This window comes from Dermochelys coriacea, chromosome 16 (assembly GCF_009764565.3).
Source record: "Dermochelys coriacea isolate rDerCor1 chromosome 16, rDerCor1.pri.v4, whole genome shotgun sequence".
In the NCBI taxonomy this organism is placed as follows: domain Eukaryota; kingdom Metazoa; phylum Chordata; order Testudines; family Dermochelyidae; genus Dermochelys; species Dermochelys coriacea.
The window spans coordinates 13,491,867-13,516,162 of NC_050083.1; the positions used below are offsets into that span (position 1 = coordinate 13,491,867).

At 47.5% G+C, this 24,296-nt stretch overlaps 1 protein-coding gene across 1 annotated transcript in view; it reads left to right on the plus strand.

Moving 5' to 3' along the window:
* Positions 1 to 21,863, plus strand: part of PTPA (protein phosphatase 2 phosphatase activator) — a 41,970-nt gene extending 20,107 nt beyond the window's left edge. The window contains exons 8-10 of the mRNA XM_038374595.2: positions 1,574 to 1,674; positions 8,908 to 9,015; positions 17,967 to 21,863. Of these exons, the coding sequence (XP_038230523.1) occupies positions 1,574 to 1,674; positions 8,908 to 9,015; positions 17,967 to 18,041 (284 nt within the window). The 3' untranslated portion in view covers positions 18,042 to 21,863. The remainder of the gene's footprint in view (positions 1 to 1,573; positions 1,675 to 8,907; positions 9,016 to 17,966) is intronic.
* Positions 21,864 to 24,296: the final 2,433 nt, after the last annotated feature.

Genomic DNA, 24,296 nt, shown 5'->3' on the forward strand with positions numbered 1-24,296 from the left:
ACGGAGCAGGCATACAGTTTGGGGAATGAAGGCGAGGGTCAGCAGCAGAGTCAACTGCCAGTTACCAGAGCTTGGGGTCAAGCCAGAATCTGAATCAGGAATCAAAGCTGAGGGTCAGAACTGAGATCAGATGCCAAATGCCAGAGCCAAGGGTCAAGCTGGAGTCAGGGTCAGAAGTTAGAGGCTGGGTTCGGAACCAGGATTGGTCACTGAGGATTGGCGGTGAGGCATAGGGGCAGGAGGAGAGGCCAGGATGAAGCATGGTGGGAACAGGAATGAAGGCAGGGGTAAGGGAGGAGCTAGGAGCAGAACAGGAACAGGGTTGAGTGCAGGAGGTAGATGCAAGCAGACTCCAATGCAGGCACAACAGAAAACCACCTGGTTACTTGGATAAACTTCCTGTTCCTACTCCTGGCTTAAATAGCGTAGTTGGACCTATCGGTGCAGCTGGGCAATCTTCCAATCAGAGCTCCTGTAGGTGGGTGCCTTGGCTGGGGCTACAGCCCTAGTACCATCTCAGCCTACCTGGTTTCAGTAGCCACTGGGTGGAGGCCAGGATATGGCAACTGTCTGTGGACTCCCAGGCCTGGGTTCAAGATCCAGGACATCACAACTCATCCTATTTACTTGGGTCTAGAGACAGTCACTGAACCTAGTGCAATGCCTTCATAGAGTTTAGGGTTAGAAATATGGCCTCTAGCGATTGAAGAATGATCTGAGCCTGATAATTAACATCCACTAAAATCCACTTCAATCTCTACTAAAATAATGGAGCAAACATTAAGAAGAGAGTATCTGTAATTATTTAGGGGATAAAAAGCTGTGACCAATGAAGTCATGGGTTTATAAGGAGCAAATGTTACATTTTTTGAATTTCAAAATCAGTAGGTGAAAGGAATGGAGTAGTTGTAATATAACTTAATTTTGGTAACGTGTCTCATGAAATCTCGTAACTTGTGTTGTCTTTGCTGGTAACCACACAGAATGGATGGAAAACTGGCTGCATGGGCATATACAAAAGCCAAAAAGAGATCTGAGGGAATACTTTAGAAATCAGTGTTTGCTCGTTTACCAGACAGATGTAGACAAACAGAGAAGAGCCGTGGAGGAGAGCAACCAACCTGGTTAATAGGTTGATGAAAGATTAAAAGGACTAAATGTATGTAGCTTTGCTAGCTCAGGGCCATGGGCTCCTCAACCTACCAGTATTTTAATGGTACAAACATCAAGGAGGAGAGAGAGATGACATGGGGTGGCACAATGAAAGGATGAAATGAAGACAGGTCACACATCAGGAAACCTGTGAAAGTGTCTGCCAAGGGAAGTGTGTGAAAGTCCCAACTATGGAGACACTTAAACCTCCACTGGATAAAGCCCTATGCAAGGTATGGTTGGTAGGAACCAATCCTTCACTGATGCCTGTGGTAGGTGACCTAGTATGAAACTTCTGTCTCTAACTCACTGGAAGGTATTGAAGTGGATTGTGTCTATAATGAGGGGCTGGAGCAGGAAGAGATCAGGCGGTTTGACATTGGTTGGTATCTGAAGGACAGACATCTGAATTTTTTTTCAGAACACCCAAACCTGGAACCTCGGCACTTTGTTGATGAGAAGGTAGTGAATGAAAATCATAAGGACTACATGTTCCTGGAGTGCATCCTGTTCATTACAGAGGTGAGGGTGGGGATACTTATCCTATCGAGAGACTTCTCAGCTGCATTGGGTTCGGATTATTGGGTGCCTGCTGTGGCTTTCTCCTCCTCCTTTTGTATTTTTGTGGAACATGTGGCTGAGCCTTTGTACAAGCCCCTGACTCTCCTCTCGAATGAGTTCGGCGGGGATGTTGAGAGTGAATGTGACGAAGCTGCATGGGAGGTGGATCTGGGTGATTTAGTGGGATTTGCCACGGGCGGTAAATAAAGCAGATATATAGCCTTGGACACCTTTTTGGATAAGGTAAGGTGTATATGATTTCAGAACACGTGTGCTAGAAGGGTTGAGGTGGTGGTCCTTGTTAAGTCAGGTCCTTGTGACTGGTACTCCAAGCTATACCTCCCTCGGCAATAAGCCTCTTGACAGGGACCTAGTGCCTCTGAGTCACCTGTGTGTGCTCCTAACCCACCACAGGGCCTGGGTCGCTCCAAATCCCAGTCTGGCCATTGGCTCTCTGTGGTAAAAGATATTAAAGATTAAAATTAAGATTATTAAATGGCCATTCTTGTGAGCTAGTGAGGAGAGAGTCCCTGGCTGATGATGCGGCCAGAACCATATCCGCATTAAAGTGTATCATGGAATCTTGGGATGGGGGAAATAATGCTGGCAAAAGGTTTGGGAAAGCCCCTCTATAGTAACATCAGTGTACCTTCACTAGAGGGCGCTGTTTCTAGACAATGGTGCTTACTGCCTTCTGTCTGCAGCCACATGGTGTAAGTGTCTTGTCTGACTAATCTAGGCTGAGAGAAGGTAGGTGAAGTAGTAGCTCTTATTGGATCAACTTCTCTTGGTAGAAAATTACCAGTTTTTGAGCTTCACAGAACTCTTCTTCAGATCTGGGGAAGGTAACTAGAGTGTTAGACCTGCTACTCCTGAGGGCATTCTGTGCCAAAAAATTTAAAATTCTGCGCACAATATTTAAAAATGCTGCAAAATTCTACAAGTTTTATTTGTCAATAAATAAATGAAGAGGCTCCAGCATGGCAGTGGGGAGCATAGGCCACTGGCTGCACTAAGATGGAAGATCACCCTGCGGCCTCCACACCCCAGACTCAGTCGTGAGGTTGCATCTGACTCTGACACAGCACAAGGCCTGGGCCTGCTCCAGAAACACCCAGGGGCCCTGCCCTTCTGTGCCAGGCACACCAGGTGTGGGGAAGGCAGGATCCCAGTGTGGGGTGAGAGGATTCTGTATGGGACAATCTGTGTGCAGGCTGCTCAGTGGGGGATCTAGGTGTGGGAGGATCTGGATGCACAGAAGCTCGTTGGGGTGGTTTCAGGTGCAGGGGCAATGGGACACTGCAGGGGATTCCAGGTGAAGGTGGTTGGGGCTCAGTGGAGAGGTCTGGGTGTGGAGGTCTCAGCAGGGGGGTCTGGTGCTGGGGGAGTAGGGCTTGGTGGGGTGGGGGTCTGGGTTCAGCTAGTTGGGGGTCAATTGTGTGGGGGTCTGGATGTGGGGGCTCAGGGTAGTGTAGGGGGTGGGGCTTGTCAGGGTGGGGGTTTGAGTGCAGGGAGCTTGGTGGGGGGTTGTCTGGGTGCAGGGGTGGGGGTCTGGAAGCAGGGGTTCTGGGTGAAGGGGGCTCCAGATATAGGGGTTGAGGTTCAGTGGGGTGGGGTTCAGGTATGGAGGGTTGGGGCATACGGGGTGAGGCTTGGCAGGGGTGTCTGAGTATGGGAGGTCCAGATGGGGGAGCAACTCCCTGTACAATTACCCCCTCCCCCCTCAGCTGAGGGGTGATGGGAGCAGGAAGCAGAGGAGGATGCTGAGCTTTTCTGCAGCTGGGGGTGGGTCTGACACTCCTTACAGGGAAGAGGAAGTCCCGTCCTCTACTACCTCCAGCCCAGACACTGATCCTGGCTCAGGGTAAGAGCCACTGAGTGGGGTGTCCCCAGCCCTGCAGTGATTTACCTGTCCGCTGGCTGCTCTGGGTGCCTGAAACAATGTACCTGTGCAGCTATGGAGTGGTGCGTGACTGCTCTTGCAGCTTCCCTTTGTTTCCCTATCAGAAAGTCATTTTTCTGCAGTGAAGCAAAGAAATCTGCAGGAGACATCATTTCTGCACACTTGCAGTGGCGCCGAATTCCCCCAGGAGTAAGGACCTGCAGGAGAGCTCTGTGAAGCTTGAAAGCTTGTATGTTCCACCAACAGAAGTTGGTTGAATAAAAGATATTACCTCACCTACTTTGTTTCTCTAATGTCCTGGGATCAACATGGCTACAATACTGCAAATAGTCTGTACTATACATGTATACGGTGCTCATTCCCATGAGGTCTCAGTGGGGAGAGCAAAGACTGTGCAATTTATTCCAGTTAGCAATCACTTTTCTGGTAACCTGCTAGAAATAGAGGCTGACACAATTTTTATGCATGCAGTGCCATTCTTTTCTTGCTATTCTATGCCTCTGTGCCCCCTTCTTCTCCATCTCTTCTTGCGAAATTAGTGATCAAACAGACAGGTTCACATGATATGACACCCACCCCACTATAATCAACAGTATAGTGAATTCTTAAAAGTGGCATATAGCTCCCTTTGAACCAAATCCCGAGAGGTGCTGGGACTCCCAGCAGATGCTGCTGGTTCTTAGCATCTCTCGGAATTTAACCCTTGATTTTCAGTTTAAAAATAACCTAGTGGAAACCAAATATCATTGAGAACATGCTAATGTATAATGCCAAAGAAAAACAAATTGTGTGGGTAGGGGGTGAGAATCTATTTGTGCTTCCTGCTCAGGGAAAGCTGAAGCCAAGATGCTGTAAGGTTTATTGTTTACAGTGTTGTTGTAGCTGTGTTTGGTCCTAGAATATTAGAGAGACAAGGTCGGTGAGGCAATATCTTTCATTGGACCAGCTTCTTTTGGTGAAAGAGACGAGCTTTTGAGCTCATACAGAGGTCTTCTTCAGGTCTTCAAGAGCTCTATGTAACCTTGAAAGTTTGTCTTTCTCCAACAGAAGTTGGTCCAACATAAGATTTATTTTAATTCTGGTATGCATAACTTGTTCCTGTATTGAGGGTATATTACAAACACGCATCTCTATGCACAAGTATAGAAAACTATAAGCAAAATACAGATGACACTTGATCGATTGAAATGGATTTTTAAAACCTCTTTAGTCATTTTATTTTTTTTTCCTTGCAAGAATTAGCTTTATGGCTATTGTTAAATAAATAAATAAATATTTCTCTGTCCCACAAATTTAATGGGAGCTGGTGGAATCTGGATTTTTAAATGTACCATATTTAGCTGCTATAGCGCCACCTAGTGGCATGAAAAGCTGCTCTGGGCTCTTGTTAGGTGAGCAGATAAAGAGTCGGGACAACCTGAATGATAAAACATGAGATATTTTTAACCATATTTTCTCATAAATATTGTTTCAAACAGATTTATCTTTTGAAATGTAATTGTTTAGTTTCATGGACAAAGGTTGCTACTGCCACTAGGTGGAGCTATAACAGCTTTTAATACCAGCTTTCTGTCCATTAAATCAACAAGCTGAACAAACAACAAATATCATGGTAAAATAACAGGGGAAAAGGTTTTAAAACTTACTTTAATGCTTTTTTTTTTCTTCTGATCCCCTTGATTGAAAGCCTGCTTTCCCTTAATAACATTACATACACACAAAGCAAATGTCACACGCTTATAGTCCTAGATTGAGTGCATTTTATAGGTACTGGATCATTACTTGCTTTTGAACTGTTCAAAAAACAGCAACTACTATGGTGGGGTTTTTTTTTTTAAATGTACAGTATTTTCTCTGAGTTCTCCATTCCTTTGCCTTTATGTGATGTTTCAGTAATATAGATACTGGATTACATTATTTTTATGTGTGTATTAAACCTCAAACTGTTAAAGTAACAGTAACACAATGTCTGATCTGAATCACTAAAACTCTTCTTTAGTGTTCCCTGTAATCTATGAGTATTGCAGCAAATGTTATATAAATTATAGGGTGACTTTTAAAGATGGCTCCTTAAATGGCTTTGGTCCCTAAATAGGAGTTCCCTGTATGTAAAGGGAAGTAGAGTGTTGTGTAGGGGTTAGAGCAGGGGACTGAGAGTCAGGAACCGTGGATTTCTCTTCCCCCCCCCCCCCAGCTCTGTGGCAGAGGGCAAGTAATTTAAAATGATTGCAAGATCTTTTGCGCAGGGTCTGTTTCTTTGTATGTGTTCCTACAGTGCCTAGGACAAGGGAACTTTAAGTGCTGCTGCAATGTTAAGAGTATGAACTGAACAAATCTGTGCCTCAGTTTTCCTGTCTGTAAAATGGAATTAACCCTGATGTGCTGGGTGGGGAAATGTGAAGCTTTATTCATGTATGTAACAATGTGTGAAATGTGTCACTGCAACGTTGTATCACTACTACTGAATCAGGTCCATAGGACTGGCTCATTCTCTGGTTCTAACTTCCATGTTCAAACAGCAGTGCTTAAAAAGAGAATGGCAAAAAGCAAGTATCAGAACATCACCCCCACCCCTCCTCAACCAAAAAACCCTTCAGAAGAAATAATCTTCCGTTGCATAATCTCCCCCCCCCCCCCATCACTGGTGAGCTGTGATATCTCTGGGTGCTTTGAATGGTGGTGTATGCAGTGTAGTTGGAGTTGTCAGTCCCAGGATATTAGAGGCAAGAGGGGGTGAGGCAATCTATTTATTGGACCAACTTTTGTTGGTGAGAGAGAGACAAGCTTTTGAGCCCCACAGACCTGAAGAAGAGCTGTGTGTCTCGAAAGCTTCTCTCACCGATAGAAGTTGGTCCAATAAAAGAGATTACCTCACCCACCTTGTCTCTCCAGTGCTGTTAGTTATCTGGTGCCTACAGTATGCAGAGCCCTCTGCAAGAGATAAAGATAAAGCTGGTCCCTTGTTAGATCTCCAGTATAATCTGTGGGACTGTGGTACATATAGGGGAAAAGCCCAAGCATTGTGTGTGTGTGTGTGTGTGTGTGTGTGTGTGTGTGTGTGCTGAACTGTGCAGAGGGCTGAAGCCTGAACAAAACAGGGCTGTGTTCCTTTAAGAGCCAAGGGCAGGCAATGAAGAATTTCAGTTTCAATCTGGCTTCTAAATTTGGAGGTTTGGGAAGGGAGGGCTCAAGTTTCAGCTGGAAGGGAAGGAACTGACAGGAAGGCACTGCACAGAGCCGTCCCCCCCCCCTCCCCCTCCAGTTACTGACAGAGGAACCATTTACAAAAGGCTGATTCTCTTGGGAACAGAGAGGCAGGAACGCAGCGTCTGTGAGTAATTTCCTGCTCAATATGGCTGCTCTGACTCACTACATTCCCCTGGGGTCACTGCGGGACTGCAGCGCTCTTGCTGTCTCTCTCGCTCTCTCCAGCTCGCTCGTTTTCTCTCTCTTCTCCCTTTGTGGCTAAAATGAGCTAATTTCTTTTCTCTCCCTCTCTGCCCTCCCTCCCCAGTTCGAAACAATAGCCAAGTCTTCTGCTGGAGCGGACACGGGTTAGGAAGGCCGCGGTCACAGATGCGTCAGGTGCTCCAGGCGCCCAAATCCTGTATGGCTTGAACGTGGGTCTGGCCATCCTAAGCGGCTTTTTTCAGAGCTTCCCATCTGCCTTAACTCTTTCAGGCCAGGAGCAAAGCCAAAAGGGTTGATCAGGGCTGTGCCAATCTGAACGAAGGAGGGACCGGAGAACAGAATGAGGCTTGTCGCTGCAATGCATGCATCAGAATCTTCCATGAAGGGAGAGATGCTTTTAAAACCTGCCTTGCAATGCATCCCAGGCACATGAGACTTGGGGCATGTCAGCTGGACTGTGCCAAGCATCGTCAGTATAACCCCCTGACATGCACAATTTTTCCAGTCACCCACTGGTCATGATGAGATGCCAAATCTTTGTACTTAATAACACACTAGCTCCATTTAATTTTGTGTGTTTCATCTTGTATCTGCAAGGAAAACGTGTGTGCGCGCGCACAAAACGAAGGGGAGCAGGCATGGTTTAGTGGCTCATCAGTCATTCCCCAGCTCAGAAGAACTGCAAAGAGGAAGCAGAAATTCATCTGCGTTCTCATCGCAGCTGTTCAGAGCAGACAGAACTACAGAACCGTTTACCCACAATGCTTCAGCTCTGAGGTCAATGGAGTCTAAATGTTGTCCTCTGAGTGATTTTTTTTTTTTCTTCTTCTTCTTCCTTGTAAATTGCTGCCACTTTGCCTCTGCACAAGGACAGCAGTTTCTCTCAAAGGGATTGATCAGTTTTTTTTATAGCAGGCAGCTTCAAAAGCATAAATACTTTTTCCCCGCTTGCTCTCTGTTTGTGTGTGTGTGTGTGGGGGGGGTTAGTTATTAAAGACCCAGGGTGCTCAAGATAGTCAAAAAAAACTCTTATTTCCCCATGATCCTTTTTAGCCTGAGCTTTGGCCTTGTGGTTTATGAAGTCATGAGAATTTCACTCAGTCAGATTGGCTGCATTTTTTTTTTCTCCCTGAGGGTCTGTTTATTTGGTGGAGAGTGGCAAACAGTGGGATAATCTAGAGACAGCTGTCCCTGAGTTTAGCTCCCTCCACCCCCCAAAATCTGGACAGAAGCTAGCATCAATGATTAAACACTATATAGTTAAAAAAAAAATCCATTTCCCGTTTGCTGCATCTACTGTAAGTGGAGCCTGCAGCTTCACCAGCAACGTGAAATGCAGGAACTTTAAAGAACCATCAGACCCCCCTGTAGCCCATCTCGGCTCATGGCAGGTGCAGTGTTTGGATCCAAGCGCAAGAGCTGCTGCCAACCTGCGTTGCCCTCTATTCGTGGTTGGCGGCGGTGGTGGTGGCTGCTGCTGGTTGTTGTTCTGAATGGAGAATGAGTCATTTTCTTGGAAAGCCCAGCAGCAGTGTTGCATGGGGAGGTTTCTGGGTAGAATGGGAGCAGCGCTGAGCTGGACTGTTTGCTCTTTAATGAATTCATATAAGGAGAAGAAAAAAATGTGATTAGAATAGAATGTGGGGCAGAAAATGCTTTTAGGGTGTGGGGGCTTAGGATACCCCCCTCCTTGGGTGGTAGTGCTGTTGCAGGAGGGCATGTGGAAGGAAGGAGGTGCGGGCACAGTGACATGGACGGTGCTTGGGTCACACAGCCCAGCAAGAATGTTTGTTGAAGTGAGCGTGACTGTGAGTCACTGGGCTGGTGCACAAACTTCCCTGTTGGCTCGGCTCCCTTAGCTCTCTTCCTCTGTGTTTTAGATGAAGACTGGCCCTTTTGCTGAGCACTCCAACCAGCTGTGGAACATCAGCGCAGTACCTTCCTGGTCCAAAGTGAACCAGGGTCTCATCCGCATGTACAAGGCAGAGGTGAGTGAAGGGGAGGGAGAGATGAGTGTGGTCTCACTGGATCCGGCATGCAACTCCTGCCTTGCAAATCACAGCAAACTTTCAGATCAGCTCTTCTGTTCTTCTGCTGGTGCATCACTTCCTACACAGCACCTCCTACAAGCTGAGTGTAGGGCACTTTGGAGCTCCTCCGGAGCCAGTAATCATCCACTGACTGTTTGCTCCAAGAGGCTAAGGCTTGCATACTGCACCACTCTCCTACACTGTTCCCCATAGTGCCCCCTGGTGGGAGAGTCTGGATCTAGAGCCTGTGGCAAGCTCCTCCATACATACACTGATACATATAACATCTCTTCTGAGAGGCTGGCCTGGAGTACCTATGAGCTTCCCCCAAAGCTAACACTCTTACCAAAGCTAACACATCTTTAGATGATGATTGCCTTCGTTTGTCTCTTTGGTCTCTCTTTTTCTCTTGTGCTAATTATAGATCTCCAGGTTCAGAACTGTTGCTTGGAGCAAATATACTGCTGATCTATACACGGGAATTGCCCAAACTGAACTAGATCAATTGCCAGCCCCCCTATGTGGAGACTCCTGAACCAATCTGAGTGTCTGCTCTTGGTTGGAGCTTGCCCACATAGTCAGAAACCAAATCAGTTAAATCAGTGCAGCTTTGGTGTATAGACAAGGTCACAGCCTGCCTTCCCCTCAGGGTATGTCTACACTACCCACTGGATCCTCGGGTAGCGATCGATCCAGTGGGGGGTTGATTTATTGCGTCTAGTCTAGATGCGGTAAATCAACCCCCGAGTGCTGTCCCCTCGACTCCTGTACTCCAGCTTGGCGAGAGGTGCAGGCAGAGTTGATGGGGGAGCGGCAGCAGTCGACTCGCCGTGGTGAAGACACCACTGTAAGTCGATCTAAGTACATCGACTTCAGCTACATTATTCACGTAGCTGAAGTTGCGTAACTTAGATCGATTTCTTCCCCCGCCCCCCAGTGTAGACCAGGCCTAAGCCCTGTTGCTCCACTGTAAACCTTGAGCTGGGGGGATTGCGCAGCTGTGGCTGTAACATATCGCTCCTTCCCCCCACCCTCCCCACATGTGCTGCAAGAGGTGTACTTAAGGAAGCTGGCCAGGAACTTCCACCTATATTGGGCCTCCAGGGGAAGGGCGGAAGGAGTGGGGAGCTGTAGGCCGAAGGACCTGTTCTCCTGCTGGGGAAGCACATTGGCATGGCTCAGCAACAGGGGTTAGAAGACCTCGGGATGCCATGAGCTAGTGCCCTTCCCTTCCTGTGTGGCTCTGTACTACTCTGTACAATGCAACTGCCTGGCACTGGAGGCACCATCGCTCCCCAGGTGTAGGTTTTGAAGGGGTTAATATCCTGCTCAGTGCTCTCGGGTCCAAGGCAGGCCGTGCCCCTATCACCAGGAGATACGGCAGAGTCGTGACTAAGCAGCACCCCTAAGTGCGAGTGCATGAAAGGGTTAACTGTGCCTATCCTCCTCCACTCTCTCCCTTCCCTTTTTCCCCTCCCCCTTCCCTTCCTCTGAGCTTCACATCCTGTGTTTAGGTTCCAGCCCACATACCTCTCTAATCTGTGAGGCGTCACTCCCAGGGACTGAGCTGGCTCCTTCCGGCTGCAGCTCAGCTTTCCTCTGAAGATCTGGGATCACCAGGCAGTGGGGTAATGCCCCCCCCACCGCTCCCCTGCTTCTGTCTCCTTCAGCTCAGCAGCTTTGTACTGCCTCCTGTGTGTAAACCAGAGCTACAGCAAGTGCCAGCACTGCTCCCTGGGCTGGGGCCTCTCCCTATAAGAAACCCGAGGCCAAATTCTCTGGGGTGACCCATCCTAGCCTGTGGTTACCATAGCAGAGGATTTGGCTCCAAGAGGACTATTAAAGCACACTGGGGTTCTCCATCCTACCAAGGTGTGAGAGTGACCTGCTGGCTGCTTACCCCTTGCCCTGCCTTTGCCTTTGGGCCATTTTCCTATACTGCTGTTCCAGTACTACTACTCCAGGCTAGTGCTCTGAGTGCATCCAATCCTGCCTCTGACACAGACTCCTCTTGGTTTTGCAGGACTGCCAAGGATCTATGTGCATTTGTGAAGCACTTTTTGAGACTGGGAAGTGGTCATGGTGTCTGGTCATTTCAAGGGGTGTGTGCTAAATGTATCCCCATCCCTGACATCCTTTGGGGGCTGTGACCAAGACACCAACGTTAATAATACTAAATCTTACATCTGTGTAGCGCCTTCCTTCCTTCCTTCAGTTACTGACTGAAATGCAAACTGCACACAGGCACCTGGATACCATACTAGTGGGTGTTCTTGAAATACCTAGAGAGATGCATCCACCTCTGGGGAGAAATGCAGAAGCTTTTAAACTGTGCGCGATATGATACAGTAGTTTAGGACAGGAAGTGAAAAATGCAGAGTACAGTTGAAATTTTCAGGACTTATTTTGACAGGATAATAGGGTTTTGACAAGGACAATAGGGTTAATGCTTCAGTTAAAAAGTGCTATTGGCTCTCCAGTAACCACAAGTGGCTAGGATCTTATCTTCTCCAAAAGCCTGGGCCCTCCTAATGCCATGATGGGCCCTTAGCTTGGTGTAGATACAGGCTCACCAGCACCATTTCCTGCTAGCTACTTTTGGACATCTCCCATTCAACTACTGATCCCAGCATTTCCTGCTCAGTTTGTGAGATCAGACAGGAGCATAGCAGATGATGCTTTTGGCCATAATGGTGTGGGGTGTTTCGGTTTTTTAATTTTTAATGAGGGGTTTTTTTAGTATGGCTGAGAAAATTTTAGCCAAGAACTTCCAAAAGTGATGAGTAATTTTTTAGTTTGGGTGTCCAACTTGAGACACCTTGAGATAGCAGTCAGCCTCCACCCTTTGAAAATCAAGCCCCCTCAAGATGTCTCAAATTGGGCACCTAAAATCACTCTTGAAAATCTTGGCCCTTAGCCACTGGTCCCTGAAGCAAGTTCCTATTTCCCTTTCCCAGCATCACTGCATTTGCCAACCCTTCCTTCTGCCATCCCTACCTTTCTCTGTCTCTCTCTCTTCACACTGCCAATGGTAGCAGACAGTACTTTGGTAAATGGAGCTCCTAATTGCTGGCTTGAATCTCCGTTCATCCCCCAGGCAGGCAGCTGCTGTTGACAGAGCTGGGGGGGGACTTGCATTCATGTTCTCTCTCACTTGTGCATGTGCACACTCTCAGGCTCGCTATGATCTGAGCAAGGCCCCTGACTTTTTCTTCCCCCATGGCTTCTTGCTGTTGATTAGATTACATTAACTTAATCTTCAGTATGGAGGCACCAAGCCAGCAATGTTCCAGCTATTTAACAGCTTCTCAGGTATATATCAGCTGTGATTGATGGTAAGAAGCATCCAATGTCATCCAGACACTGAAGTGCTGTCACGTCATCCTATCAGGCAGGTGGAGCCAGCAAGAAGGAAGGGGAAAGGGTCATTCTTTACCAGTTGTCCTGGAGAAGATGGAAGTCCATCCACTCAAAACTATTTGATGCCACATAACAATATGGGACAACTGTCAAGAATAAGATCTAAGATCCGGATCATTTAGTAGGCAAATTGGTTGCTTTTGTCTCATCTTTGCACCTCTCTGTCTGACTCTTGAATGCAGCAAACCTAAAATAGGAATGATTCCCTTGCAATTTGGATCTGTTCTCTAGATCCAAGGATTCTGGGTACAAGGCCTGTGGATGGGCAGTGGGTTGCAAACAAAGCATCTTCTGCCTTTTTGGTTTTTTGAATGGATGAAGTTTTTGGATGGAAGTGAGAAGGACTTTTCTTAGCCTCTTTTTCATCAAAGGACCGAGAATGGAGCATGGCTCAAGCAGCAGCTGTGGTGTGCTCTCCTGAGCCTACTCTGAATTTCCTACCCTTTCCCTGTCAGCTGCAGTCAGATGGGGAATACTTTCCATCATGATGAGTCTAGTCCCAATCCCATCTGCAAAGGCTGCAGGAGAAACACTAATCCTGCTTCTGCTGGTGCTGGAGGGAGAGAGAGATCTCTGCTGAACCCATGGCCTCACTTTCCAGCAGGATGGCTGGAGGAGTCGTCTCTGCCTCTTGTGGAGCTCCTCAGTTTACCCTGCACATGTCTGAGGCCCAGGGTGCTGGACCAGAAGTAGCATGTAGTGGCTAAATACCCATGTTTTGATTTAGTGGTGGAATCTGTTCAGCAGGAACCCAAACCGGCCAAGTTCTACAGCAGCACATCTCCTGTAGAACCTCTGGTGTCTGTGAGGATGCTGGAAGCCAGCTCAGCTCTGCCCACCACCGTCTTAACGCTTCAGTTTGCTCTCTCCTTCCTCTGGGTCAGCTTCGCCTACATGTTCTCACTGCTTTCCAGCTCTGCTTCCCTGAAGGCTCCTCTCAGCATTTGCAGTGGCTTCTTCCATGGTTACTATTTCCCCAGCAGGTATTCAGCCCTCCTGCATCCCACCCCTGGTCTCAGAACTTTTCCAACTTGTTTTGGCTTCTGCGCATTGTGAAGAAGTTAGATTCTGCTGGAAGCAGCCTGACCTCTGGCCCCTGCTGGAATTCCACAGGCCTGGGGGCCTTCTCAGAAATCCCACTGCTTCCCTGATGACGACAGCACCATGGCAGCTTTCTGCCTCTGGCTGTAAACCCCATCTGTGCTCCACATTGGGGGAGGGTGGGCTGTCCTCCTGGAAATACCGGTTCCTTTCCCCAAGGAGTGAGGCAAATGCTTGCTGGTTTCTGGCATGCCAGCAATGGGTCCTTCAGCTCAGTTAGTGGAGACGAGGGCCCGCCCGCCCACTGTGCTGGTACAGTGCCAGGCCCCTCGCAGGTACTGACTCCTGCCTCTCTCTCTCTCTCTCTCTCTCTCGCAAATACAAAATCAAGACTGCTTTAAAAGAAGTGACTGCAGCAGAAGTGTTTGCCCCCTAGGCAGAAGGGCAGGGGGAACTGGGGCTCTCTGAGGAGTTTGAGAAGATCCAGATGAACCTCTGGGAAAGAGGTCTGGATTCCCATTTTCACATGATGGGATTGTTCCAGTTCTGCTGCAATATGGTGAGCAGCATTCCTGACTCATCGTCCCAGTCCTCCAGCATAGACAAGGCCTGAGATGGCTGTGCCTGTGATGTGCCAGGGAACCATGGCTGGGACAACGAGTGCACAGAGTGGCTCGTTCTCTTGCTTATCCTTATGGTTCAGCACATCGTCACAGGAGCGTTGCTTCTGCCAGCGCTGTGTGGAGCATTCACATAATGTGTCTGCTGTCACCAGTCCATTCTGGGATTCCTGGAGCACTAAGGAATAGGTCCTTAGCTTCATTGCTGGGAATTGGCTCTTCTGGGAAACTTCCAAACACAAGGCACTGCAGGGTGCAAGGGAGTTAAGACAGGCTGCAGAACTCATGACTTCCCATCCACGCTAGAAAGAAACAACGTCCAACTGCATCTGCTCAGCCTCACCTGAGCTAAAGATCGTGTCTCAGGTATTGCAGTCAGCCAGTGTGACGGCTGCTTGTCGAACATTTAGGACAAATGTTCAGCGTGGCCTCAGGGCCTTCAACCCAATGATTGAGTTCGGTGCACCTTTACTTAGAGTCCAAGTGGAATACCCATCTAATGCAACGAGGCCTAAGCCCCATGCAACCAGTGCTCAGATCTTCATGGCTTCCTCCTTTAAAGTTAGTCAGAGCCCACACTAAAGGGTCTGTGAGACTGTATTTTTTATTTTTAATGCGTAAAAATACCCTCCTGCCTCTGTCCAGTTTCCCACACTCAGTTCTCCATTGAACAAGACTTCAGGAGACAAATGCCTACTGCTGCTAGGAAGAGTAAAGCTCCCTCTTCTAACTAGCCATAGAACGACTAGTGCCATGGCACAAATCTCTTCCATTGAACTCCTGGTGGACAGATGATCTCCTGTTGGGGGCGGGGGAACCCAAACTAGGAATTTGCTCTCAGCTCCCTGTAGACTGGGGAGCAGACTGGGGAGCAGGGGGGATGTGGTAGCATTCTTCTAAGGGCAGTTCTACACCTAAACGCTGCATCCGCTCCACTGTAGCGATTCAGTGAAGATGCTACCTATGCCGACGGGAGGGCTTCTCCCATTGGGATAGGTAATCCACCTCCCCAAGAGGCAGCAGCTAGAAGAATTCTACTATTGACTAGCCCTGTATGCTCAGAGTTAGGTCGGCTTAACTACGCAGCTCAGGAGTGTGGATTTTTCCCACCTGTGCATGATGTATTTAAGGCAACAGTGTAGACCAGGCCTTACTCTGCTCACACTTTTTTTTTTTTTTTTAAGGTTTTCTTCGCAGCCCTAATAGTGAGAGCTGGCTTTTTTTTTTTTTTTTTTTTAATTGGAATCTACAGCCTGGTCTACGTGAGGAGATTAGGTCGGTATAACTACATAGCTCAGAGATGTGAAAAGACCACTTCTCTGAGCAATTTAAGCAGACCCAACCCCTCGTGTAGACAGGGCTAGTCAATAGGAGAATTCCCATCAGTCGAGCTATTGCCTTTTGGGGAGGGGGAGTTACCTTGCCAAGGGGAGAACTCCTCCCTTTAGTGTAGGTAGTATCTTCACTGTCACAGACAAGCCCTAACATTTTGGAAAGCAAGTTAGTAGCTTCGGGGAGGTGTTGACATGGTGTATTGGTTGTTTCCATGCCCTGTCTGTATGCCAGTGCAAATGGCTTCCACTGGGTAACCAGGCTGGAGAACATCCTAGAATGACCAGTCTAACCCACATAGGCAGGGTCCCCAGGCCCTGCTGCGAAGACAAGAGCCCAACTAAAAATAGCACCAGCAGCAGCTACCACTGCAGAGTGAAGTGTTCAGTCCCAGTGCTGCAAGCGGATTGCTCCTTCTCTCTCTGTCTGAGGGCACTCCTCTCTGCTGCTTCCTGGTCCGTCTGTGGTCTGGAGTGCTGTGGGTGCCTGCTGCCATCCCTGCTGCATTGGGAGAGCGCCTGGCATGCAGTCTGGTTCACATTCACCCCATGAGCGTTGTCCTCGCTTGTTGAGAGTGGGTGTTGGTGTGAGGCAGTTGAGGGACCTATTTGCTGGGGCAGAGGAGCTGGGTGTAGCCCTGCTACACCTCTCATTTCATCTACTGCCCTGTAAACTAGAACTCCCCAGGATGTGATGGTGCACACATCCCACTGGGCCATAATGGAGTGAGCCCTTCCCAAGCCTGTGTTCCCTGTGCAGGAGCGGATACCCCTCTTTGTCCTTCTTGAACATCCTTTCCATTTATTCTACTCCCTTTCTGCAGGGGGCGGCCATTTTAGAATTTAAATGTTGCTGCCCAGTTCTGTTGGCACCCGATCAACTGCATGTGGCCTAGCAAAGGAGAACGCCCTCCAGCCCTGCTCTCTGTCCCAGTTCAGAGTGTGACTGCTCCTTCTGCAGCTGTTGTTGTCAGGCACTGCAGAGACGGATGCACATGCAAATGTAAATCTTGCATGCCCCTCTGGGCTATGACGAGGATCAACTTCATACCCCTCCATAGGAAAGGCCAGGTGCTGAGAGACTGCTACAAAGGTGCCAGGTCAAAGATCCTTTCCTTTGATCCAGCTCGTTCCTCCTGACGCTTGGCCTTGCCCATGGAGAAGTATCCAAAATGAATCCTTTTGTTATAGCGCATAGCTTCACCTGCTCCCACTCTCGGCCATGCACCCTGCTTTGGATTAAACCCACTGGCTTTTCTTCTGTTCTCTTCAGTTGTGTGGAAGCAGGTCACGTTCCTCAGCTCCCATTGTGGCTGTGCAGCTGTCTCATTCCCAAGGTTGCAGGAAGCAGTTGTGTGGCCTGAGGTGTATTGCCTGGTTGGAGAGCCCTACCTCACAGTTAGTTGCTTTGCACATCCTTTTCCCTTCTAGGTGGTCATCTTTCATTCCTTGGAGACTCTCTCTCTCTCTCTCTTCCTGCCTTCCCTTTTCTTTCAGGAATAGCAGGAGGGAGCAAGCACACTCCTTTACATGCTGTCCCTGCATGTTCATTGGGGAAGTTGGTATTGTACAGCTGGGTCTCAGAGGAGCAGCATCTCCTTCCCATGGCCATCCCATTAGCAAGTGGCCTGAGTTACATCAGTGTTAACAGAAAAGGTCATATGCTAGAAAATACAATTCCAAATGGTGCCCAGTGCAACTGAAACCTTATCTAGAGGGCCCAAAGATGAGGTGCCTAAAACGATTAGGGGCATGGAGAACCCACTTTGGGAGAACAGAGTGAAAAGACTTGGTGGTTAGGGGACTGATAAGAGAACACAAAAGAGGTGTATAAAATAATGAATTGGATGGAGAAGGTCAATCGACACTTCTGTGTGTCAAAATAAGGGTGCAGCTGAAAGGCAATGGATCTAAAAGTTAATTTTTTTTTTTTTTTAACGTGGGAAACTCATTGTTGCAAAGCATTTGAATCCATGAGACCAGAACTGCCAATCCCAGAGCTGAGGTGGCAAATCTCTTCCCCGCATAGATTTCTGTAACTCCCCGTGTGTTCTTTTCCCCTGAATCTTTGTTGTGGCAAGGTGGTGAACTTAAAGGTATTGATAGAGACATGGCTACTGAGGTAAATCGCCCTCCTCTGCTTCCACTGACACTCAGGGACTGAATATCCAAAGGCCTAAGCTCTCAAAGTCCAGCTGAAGACAAGGGGTACTATGGGCACTCAGAATCAAGCCCATGGTGTCTCTGGAATGAGCTGAGGGCGAGAGTCATCAAGGTGGCTCCTCCTTGGCAGCCCCTCTGGATCTCAGAGCTGAGCTGCCCTGTCTTTTTGTTGCCCACATGGGTTCCTGAGCCCCAGTCTCAGCCTGGAATTGGGTTAATTCTGGGTTGGTTGTTCAAGTGGAAATGTGCTCTGGTTTTCTCTGCTTCTGGTGGGAGTGATCCCCTGCCTGCAGCATGCTGGTTTTACATCTCTCCTTCTTCTCTGTTCCCGCAGTGCCTGGAGAAGTTTCCTGTGATACAGCACTTTAAGTTTGGCAGCCTGCTTCCTATCCAGCCTATCGCATCTTAAAGAGGCTATGGGAGGAGTTGATGCAATGGAGACGACAGTGCGACACTCTTCCTCCTCCTTCCTTCCTTCCTTCCTCCTCCTCACCTCTCCAGCCCCACAGCCCATTCATCCCTTTGTATTTACAACTAGAGAAAGTTACAAAGCACTTAGTGACCTTGTAGGGAAGAAGTGACCAAGAGCAGCTGCTCATGCAAGTGCTCCCCACACAGACTAGAAAGTGACAGAACCAGCGCTGTGCTTCTAGCCTCCAGTGCGTTCAGTCTTACACTGTGCGTGGCTCGACGGGCTGCCACCTACTGAGCTGGGCGTGAGAGTGGCTTGAAAGGGGTTTTGGTCAGGGATACTTCTAGTATGGCTTTACAAGAAGACCTCTGCTTTGATCCCCTGGAGGAAGGGGGTTGGGAAGGGGCGGAAGGTATGTAGTGGGGGTGGGGCAGTTACAGTTTCACTCTGAGTTTCACTGAAATCTTTTGCTGTCTTGTTTGAGGAACCCAAGGTGTGTAGACCAGGCCTTCAATTCCATTTAAAAAAAGAGCCAGTTCTCGCTATTGTGGATGTGAAGAAAACCTGAAAAAGAGGTCCTGGGGTGTGAACGTGCCTGGGTGGCAGGAGGCCCCAGTGTCTATACTGCTGCTTTTTGCTTGCAAGGGGCTGTTTTTAAAGGGGTAGAGGAAGTGTTAGGAAATCCCTGTGGGTCACATGAAGTCAGGGTGCCATCTCTCTCCTAGCCCAGGTAAGAAAATGCTTCTTTTTCCTCTTCCAACCCTATCCCTGGCTGACTTCCTTTCACACCATCTTGTCTTCTCCAGCCCCACCCCTGCAAGCCTAGGTCCTAGAATGCTGAGCTGGCTTTGGAGCTGGAGATGGGCTCCAGGGAAGTCTTTGGACACTAGCCGGTTGCATTTATGTGGGAATGGCTCTGCAAAGCCACTGTTCTAGCAGGCTGGGATGGCCCCGTTCTCTACACACACCTTTTCCTGTGCAGTGCTTAGCAGCCACTAGAATGGGGGCAGCCTTAATGTCCTCACTGTAATTTATCATGGCTGCTTTTGCTTGATTATAAGTTGTGGTGATAGCCCTATAATAAAGGGATTTTTCCCATTAAGTAGCACATCCCTACACACTGTAGACTTTACTGTAGGGAATGTAGCATAGGGCAGGCATATTGGCTTTAAATCTATTATTTAACTGCTTGACACACATTTTGTTTCCATGTCCTGGGGCAGCCTTTTGCATTCTTAAAAAAAAGTCTTTCACCTCTCTCATTCCCTGCAAGAGCTGCCACCCTACTGGGGCAAACTGTACAATTACTTTTACCAAAACCCCATTAAAGTACCAGACATGCCAAGATGTACAGGTTGTTTAGAAGGCTTACTCAGCATGCTTAATTCATACAGTGGTTCTAGACTCTCATTTCCAGTGGTTTAGACTTAGGGGCATCTCTGATTAAATGAGGGGCTTAGACATGCCTTTGGTAATTAGCAGTGCTAGAAAAGGAATGGCAGAAAACGGATGGGATGGATTTGAGGTGAAATCTTACATGTTCCCATGGTTTCTGACAAAGATTCTTTTTAAGTTCTTAGCTTGAGAGGGCACATTTACTCCCGCGGTATTAATAAACATTGGTTTGGAGTGTGGCAGGGGTTAGCACCAACTGTGCCCTTGCTAGCCCTGCTACACACTTTTTTGCTTGGCTTTCTTAGCGAATGCAATACCAATTTTTCTCCCGCTGCTGTCATCTGTGGCCAGCCTAACCTTTTCCATCTGAGCCCCTTGATTGCTATTAAATTATTGGAAAAAGTTTATTTTGCTCAAGGAATTGGGTTTTTCACAATTTTCTCTTTGGCTGCATCCCCTGGAATGAGCCTCTTCCTTCTCCAAAGCTTGTGCCCTGCTGCTGGGGAAAGAAGGGATGAGAAATGCATTTAAATTAAGATGCAGTATCTGTTTCTTGGGCTAAAAAGGCAAACCCTTGCCAAGCTGCAGCTGTCCCCTCTATCCTATTGCTTTGGGCCTGAGCTAGTGCAGTGTGGGACAATTACAGATGAACTGAATCTGCTGTGGGGTGTTTTTTTTTTTATGTAGTGGCTTTGTCAACTTACATTTTAAATAAAATATGAAAAAAAGACCCCAAATCCATCCCCGTTTTACTACCAAATCATTAACAGGATGTCTATGTAGAGTTAAATTACAAATAAATCCACTGGGAAAGTGAATTAGGAAGACGTTAACCTGCCAGGACCCCTGAGCATTCTATGTTCTGGTGCTGTAGTTAAAAGGATGCAGTTCAAGGACCAGAGCACAGTGTTCTAGACCGAGGAGACCTGGTTCTCATCTTGCCCTTACTGCCTCGTCGCATGACCTTTGGCAAGTCCTACCATGCAGTAAAACAGGTCTAATAATAGCTTCCTGGCAGACTGGGCATGACTTAGCCTGAGATTCGCAAAGTTGTCTAGGAGATTTGGACACCACATTCCCTTTAATTTTAATGGGAGTTAGGCTTCCCATTCAAACTAAATGGAAGTCGAGACCTCAATGTTTGCAAAGCTCTCTCCGAGCCTTGGTGAAAGATGCAATAAGAATGCAAAATAGAGCACCAAAAGGGCACATTCCTTTCATTGCATTAGGTTTTAGTGATGCCACCAACCTTTACTGGGGCCAGCATATAACTCTGGACGGGGGACATAAGGAGGAGCTAATATAGAGTTACTTATTTATGGACCATCTAAGTCTGCACCCTCATTCTGTTAAGGATTTGGAATCTTAAGCAGCTAGTGTTTGTGTGAATCCTATTGGTCCACCTTTAACTTGCCCTCAATAATCTGGCACTAGGCTGCTTCCATTCTTTGGTCATTACTGTGAGTCCCATCAGATCTCAACCAACGGCCTGTTTGGGTTTTGTTCCTTTCCCTGAGTGGTTCCACGTGCATGCATCACATGACCTGAAACACCACCTGGCTTCCCCCGGTCTGCAAAAACAATACCTGAACATCCCACCTCCCCATGTTCTCCGATATTGTGGTTTTAATTAAAAATCTGTGTGTTTTGCACCTGGTGATTGTGTTCAACTGTGTTGGAATGGGGTTAGCCATTTGGTGGCTCTGCTTCCAAAGCTAATGGCTGCAGCTCTGACTCTTCTTGTGTGCTTTCATTGATCTCTCGCACCAAAAATGAATAGCCCTTGTGCTTAAGGATACACTTGCCTCATCCAGTTCACTAATCAGTCCTCCTCTATTTGCATCATTATTGGATCTTTGTGTAAATTTACTGCAGAACATATGCAACCAGAAAGGCATGGAGGCCCATTCCCCTGCAGGCAAATACCTCATGGGGATTTCAAAACTCTCATGGGCTGAGACATTTCAATGGTCAGGTTTATTCTGAAGCAGGGTAAGAGCTGAAATGAAGACATCTCCCCTGTGAGGCTGGCCTGCTGTGGGGTTGTAAAGCATGGCTTTATGGGATAGTTCAGGAGAACAGTTTTGTCTAGGTCTAACCTGAAACCCGTGGCTGGATCTTCTCAACAAGATAAACTGAAACTTGCAGAAGTTCTAAATAAATTCTAGTGTTCCTGTCAATAGGTTATATCCTTCCCTTCTGTATGGCCTGCCTGGCCTGGGTTTTCATGCTGCTCAGGGTGATAGTGTATCATGGGGAAAGGACGGGGCAACTGAGCATCAGCTGTCACGCATATCTCTGTTTTCTTTAAAGGTACTTGTATTCGCCTTAAATATCTCCCTGGGAGAATCAGCTGCGTTATTGAAAAGTACAGGTACTCTGGGCTTTGACCATCTTTCCCTCACACCACAGCCAAAATTCTTCCCCCCCCCAAAAAAAATTAGGCAGTCAGAATCTCTTAAACATCCATTTATCAAGGATTGGGGAATGTTTATATCAATTGCATTTAAACAGTATATTAATAAATCTCTTGCTAAAATCAGAACAAAGTCATTTCCACAAGCTTCCAGCTGTTGTTTATTGCAGTTGCACTCAAAATCCCTAATCAGGATCAGGGCCCATTTGGGTTAGATCGTGTAGAAATACACAGGCGGACCTGGTCTCCGCCCTGAAGAGTTTGCAGAAGGTGGCCCTGATTCAGCAATGCACTTGTGCTTAAGTCCTTATATAAGGATGGACTTAAGCACATGCTTAAGTGTTTTGCTGAATCTGGGCCTATAAGCAAAGGGACTAGAAAAGGCCCTTGAGGAGTTGGCATCTTGCTAGGACACCTAGGAAAAACATTAGCGCTCACTCCAAAATTCAAGGTAGCCAATTAGGACAAAACGTAAGCTCTGTATTTTAATATGCAAATGATCCCTGAAAGAGCCCCACTTGGTGCTAGTCATAGCAGCCAACTCCTTCGAAAAGTTGGGAAATGATAAGGTTACAAATTTAAGCCCCAATCCTGCAAACGCTTGCATATCAATGGGACTAGTCACATGGATAAAGTTAAGAATGTGCATAAGTGGCTACAGGACCAGGGCCTTAATACGTCTACACTACAATAAATAACCCATGGCACCGAGTCTCTGAGCCCAGGTCAATGGACTTGGGCTTGCAGGGCTTAGGCTGCAGGTCCTAAGAATTGCAGTGTAATTCTCCTCCCTCGCGGGGTTTCAGAGCCTGGGCTCCAGCCTGAGTCTGAATGTCTACCCTGCAATTTTTAGCCCCACAGCCCAAGGCCTGTGAGCTGGAGTCATCTGACCTGGGCTAGCTGTGGGTCATTTATTGCAGTGTAGACGTATTAAGGTCCTGATCCTGCAATCACAATGAGGACAAAAGTAAAACCCTAGCACTCAGCAAGCTTACGAACATAAGAGGTGCCATTCTGGGTCAGACCATCTTGCCCAATATCCTGTCTCTGACAGTAGCCCATACCAGTAATATTCCCCTCAACGGGAATACTACTACAGGAAGAGTGCTAAATACAGCTTCTGAAAACAGACACATTTTACATTCCTAAGAGTCAATGTATCCTGTAATGGCACAGAATTCTCTAGTGTGCTGCTTATAGAAAAAATCCAGCAAAGTTTAAGACATTGGAATATATTCCTCAGATTGACGCTGGCCGGGTATAAGACAACTAAAAGGAACATTCTGCTGAGATCCCTTCTTTTATTTCAAGTACATTCTGACAGTGTATATCTTAATTTTTTTTTTTTTTAAAAAAGATCAGTTCATGTAGTACATAGCTTCTTTGAAAAAAACACTCCCTGGTGGGCTAGAACTAAACTTCCTGAAAGGCTGTAACACAGATCATCAGCTCTATTACACATGTTGCAGTATGAACCTCTAGCACCAGAGTTTATTCCTTTCCAAATTACAGTCGAGGATTTGACTGTATCTTGCTGATCCATCCACATTTTAATTTCCTCTGAACAGATACGTCTTGCAGGATGCTGGAAATCCCCAAACCCACTGGAGCTGCAAGACTGGCTGTTTTGGCCTGTAGTTCCAATAAAACATTAATGTATACTAATAGCAAAGCAAAAAGGATTAGGGAGAAACCTCGGAAGCACTGACTTTTATAATGATCAGGACATCTATGTTGAAAAAGAGTTGGGAGCAAACTGTCAACTATTGCACTGTCATGTCAACACAGGAAAATAAACCTTTCAAAAAAAAAAACAGCCCCCAATTCCCTGCTAATTTTTACTGTTTGGGGCAGGAGAGGAGGAAAGATGATTTCCTGGGGACAGGCCCAACAATTTACCAGCATTGGGGAGGCAGCATTGTCTAGTGGTTACGGTGCCTGGAACTCAGAAGACCCAGGTTCAAGACCCTGCTCTCCTAAGGACTTTCTGTGTGACCTTGACCAAGTCACTTGGTCTCTCTGGGTATGTCTACACTGCAGCTGGGAGGGAGCCTCCCAGGCTAGGTAGACAGACGGGCCATGATGGGGTTCATGCTAGCATGCTAAAAATAGCTGGGTGGACGTGGAGGCACTGGGCAGAAGCTCAGGCTTCGCTGCCTGCACTTGGACCCAGGGAGCAGGGCAGAGTCCCCACAGCTATTTTTAGTGCACTACTGTGAGCCCTTCTAGCCCCCACTTGTCTACCCGGGTTGGGAGGCTGGCTCCCAGTGGCAGTGTAGACGTACCCTCAGTGCCTCATCGGTAAAACGGGGATAACCGCACTTCTCTACCTCACAGGGGGGTTGTGAGGATAAATGCATGAAATGGGGCTACATAAATACCTAAGACACATCGCAGAAAACCCAGAACGGTGGTGTGAGCATATACCCCTGCAAGTTTGG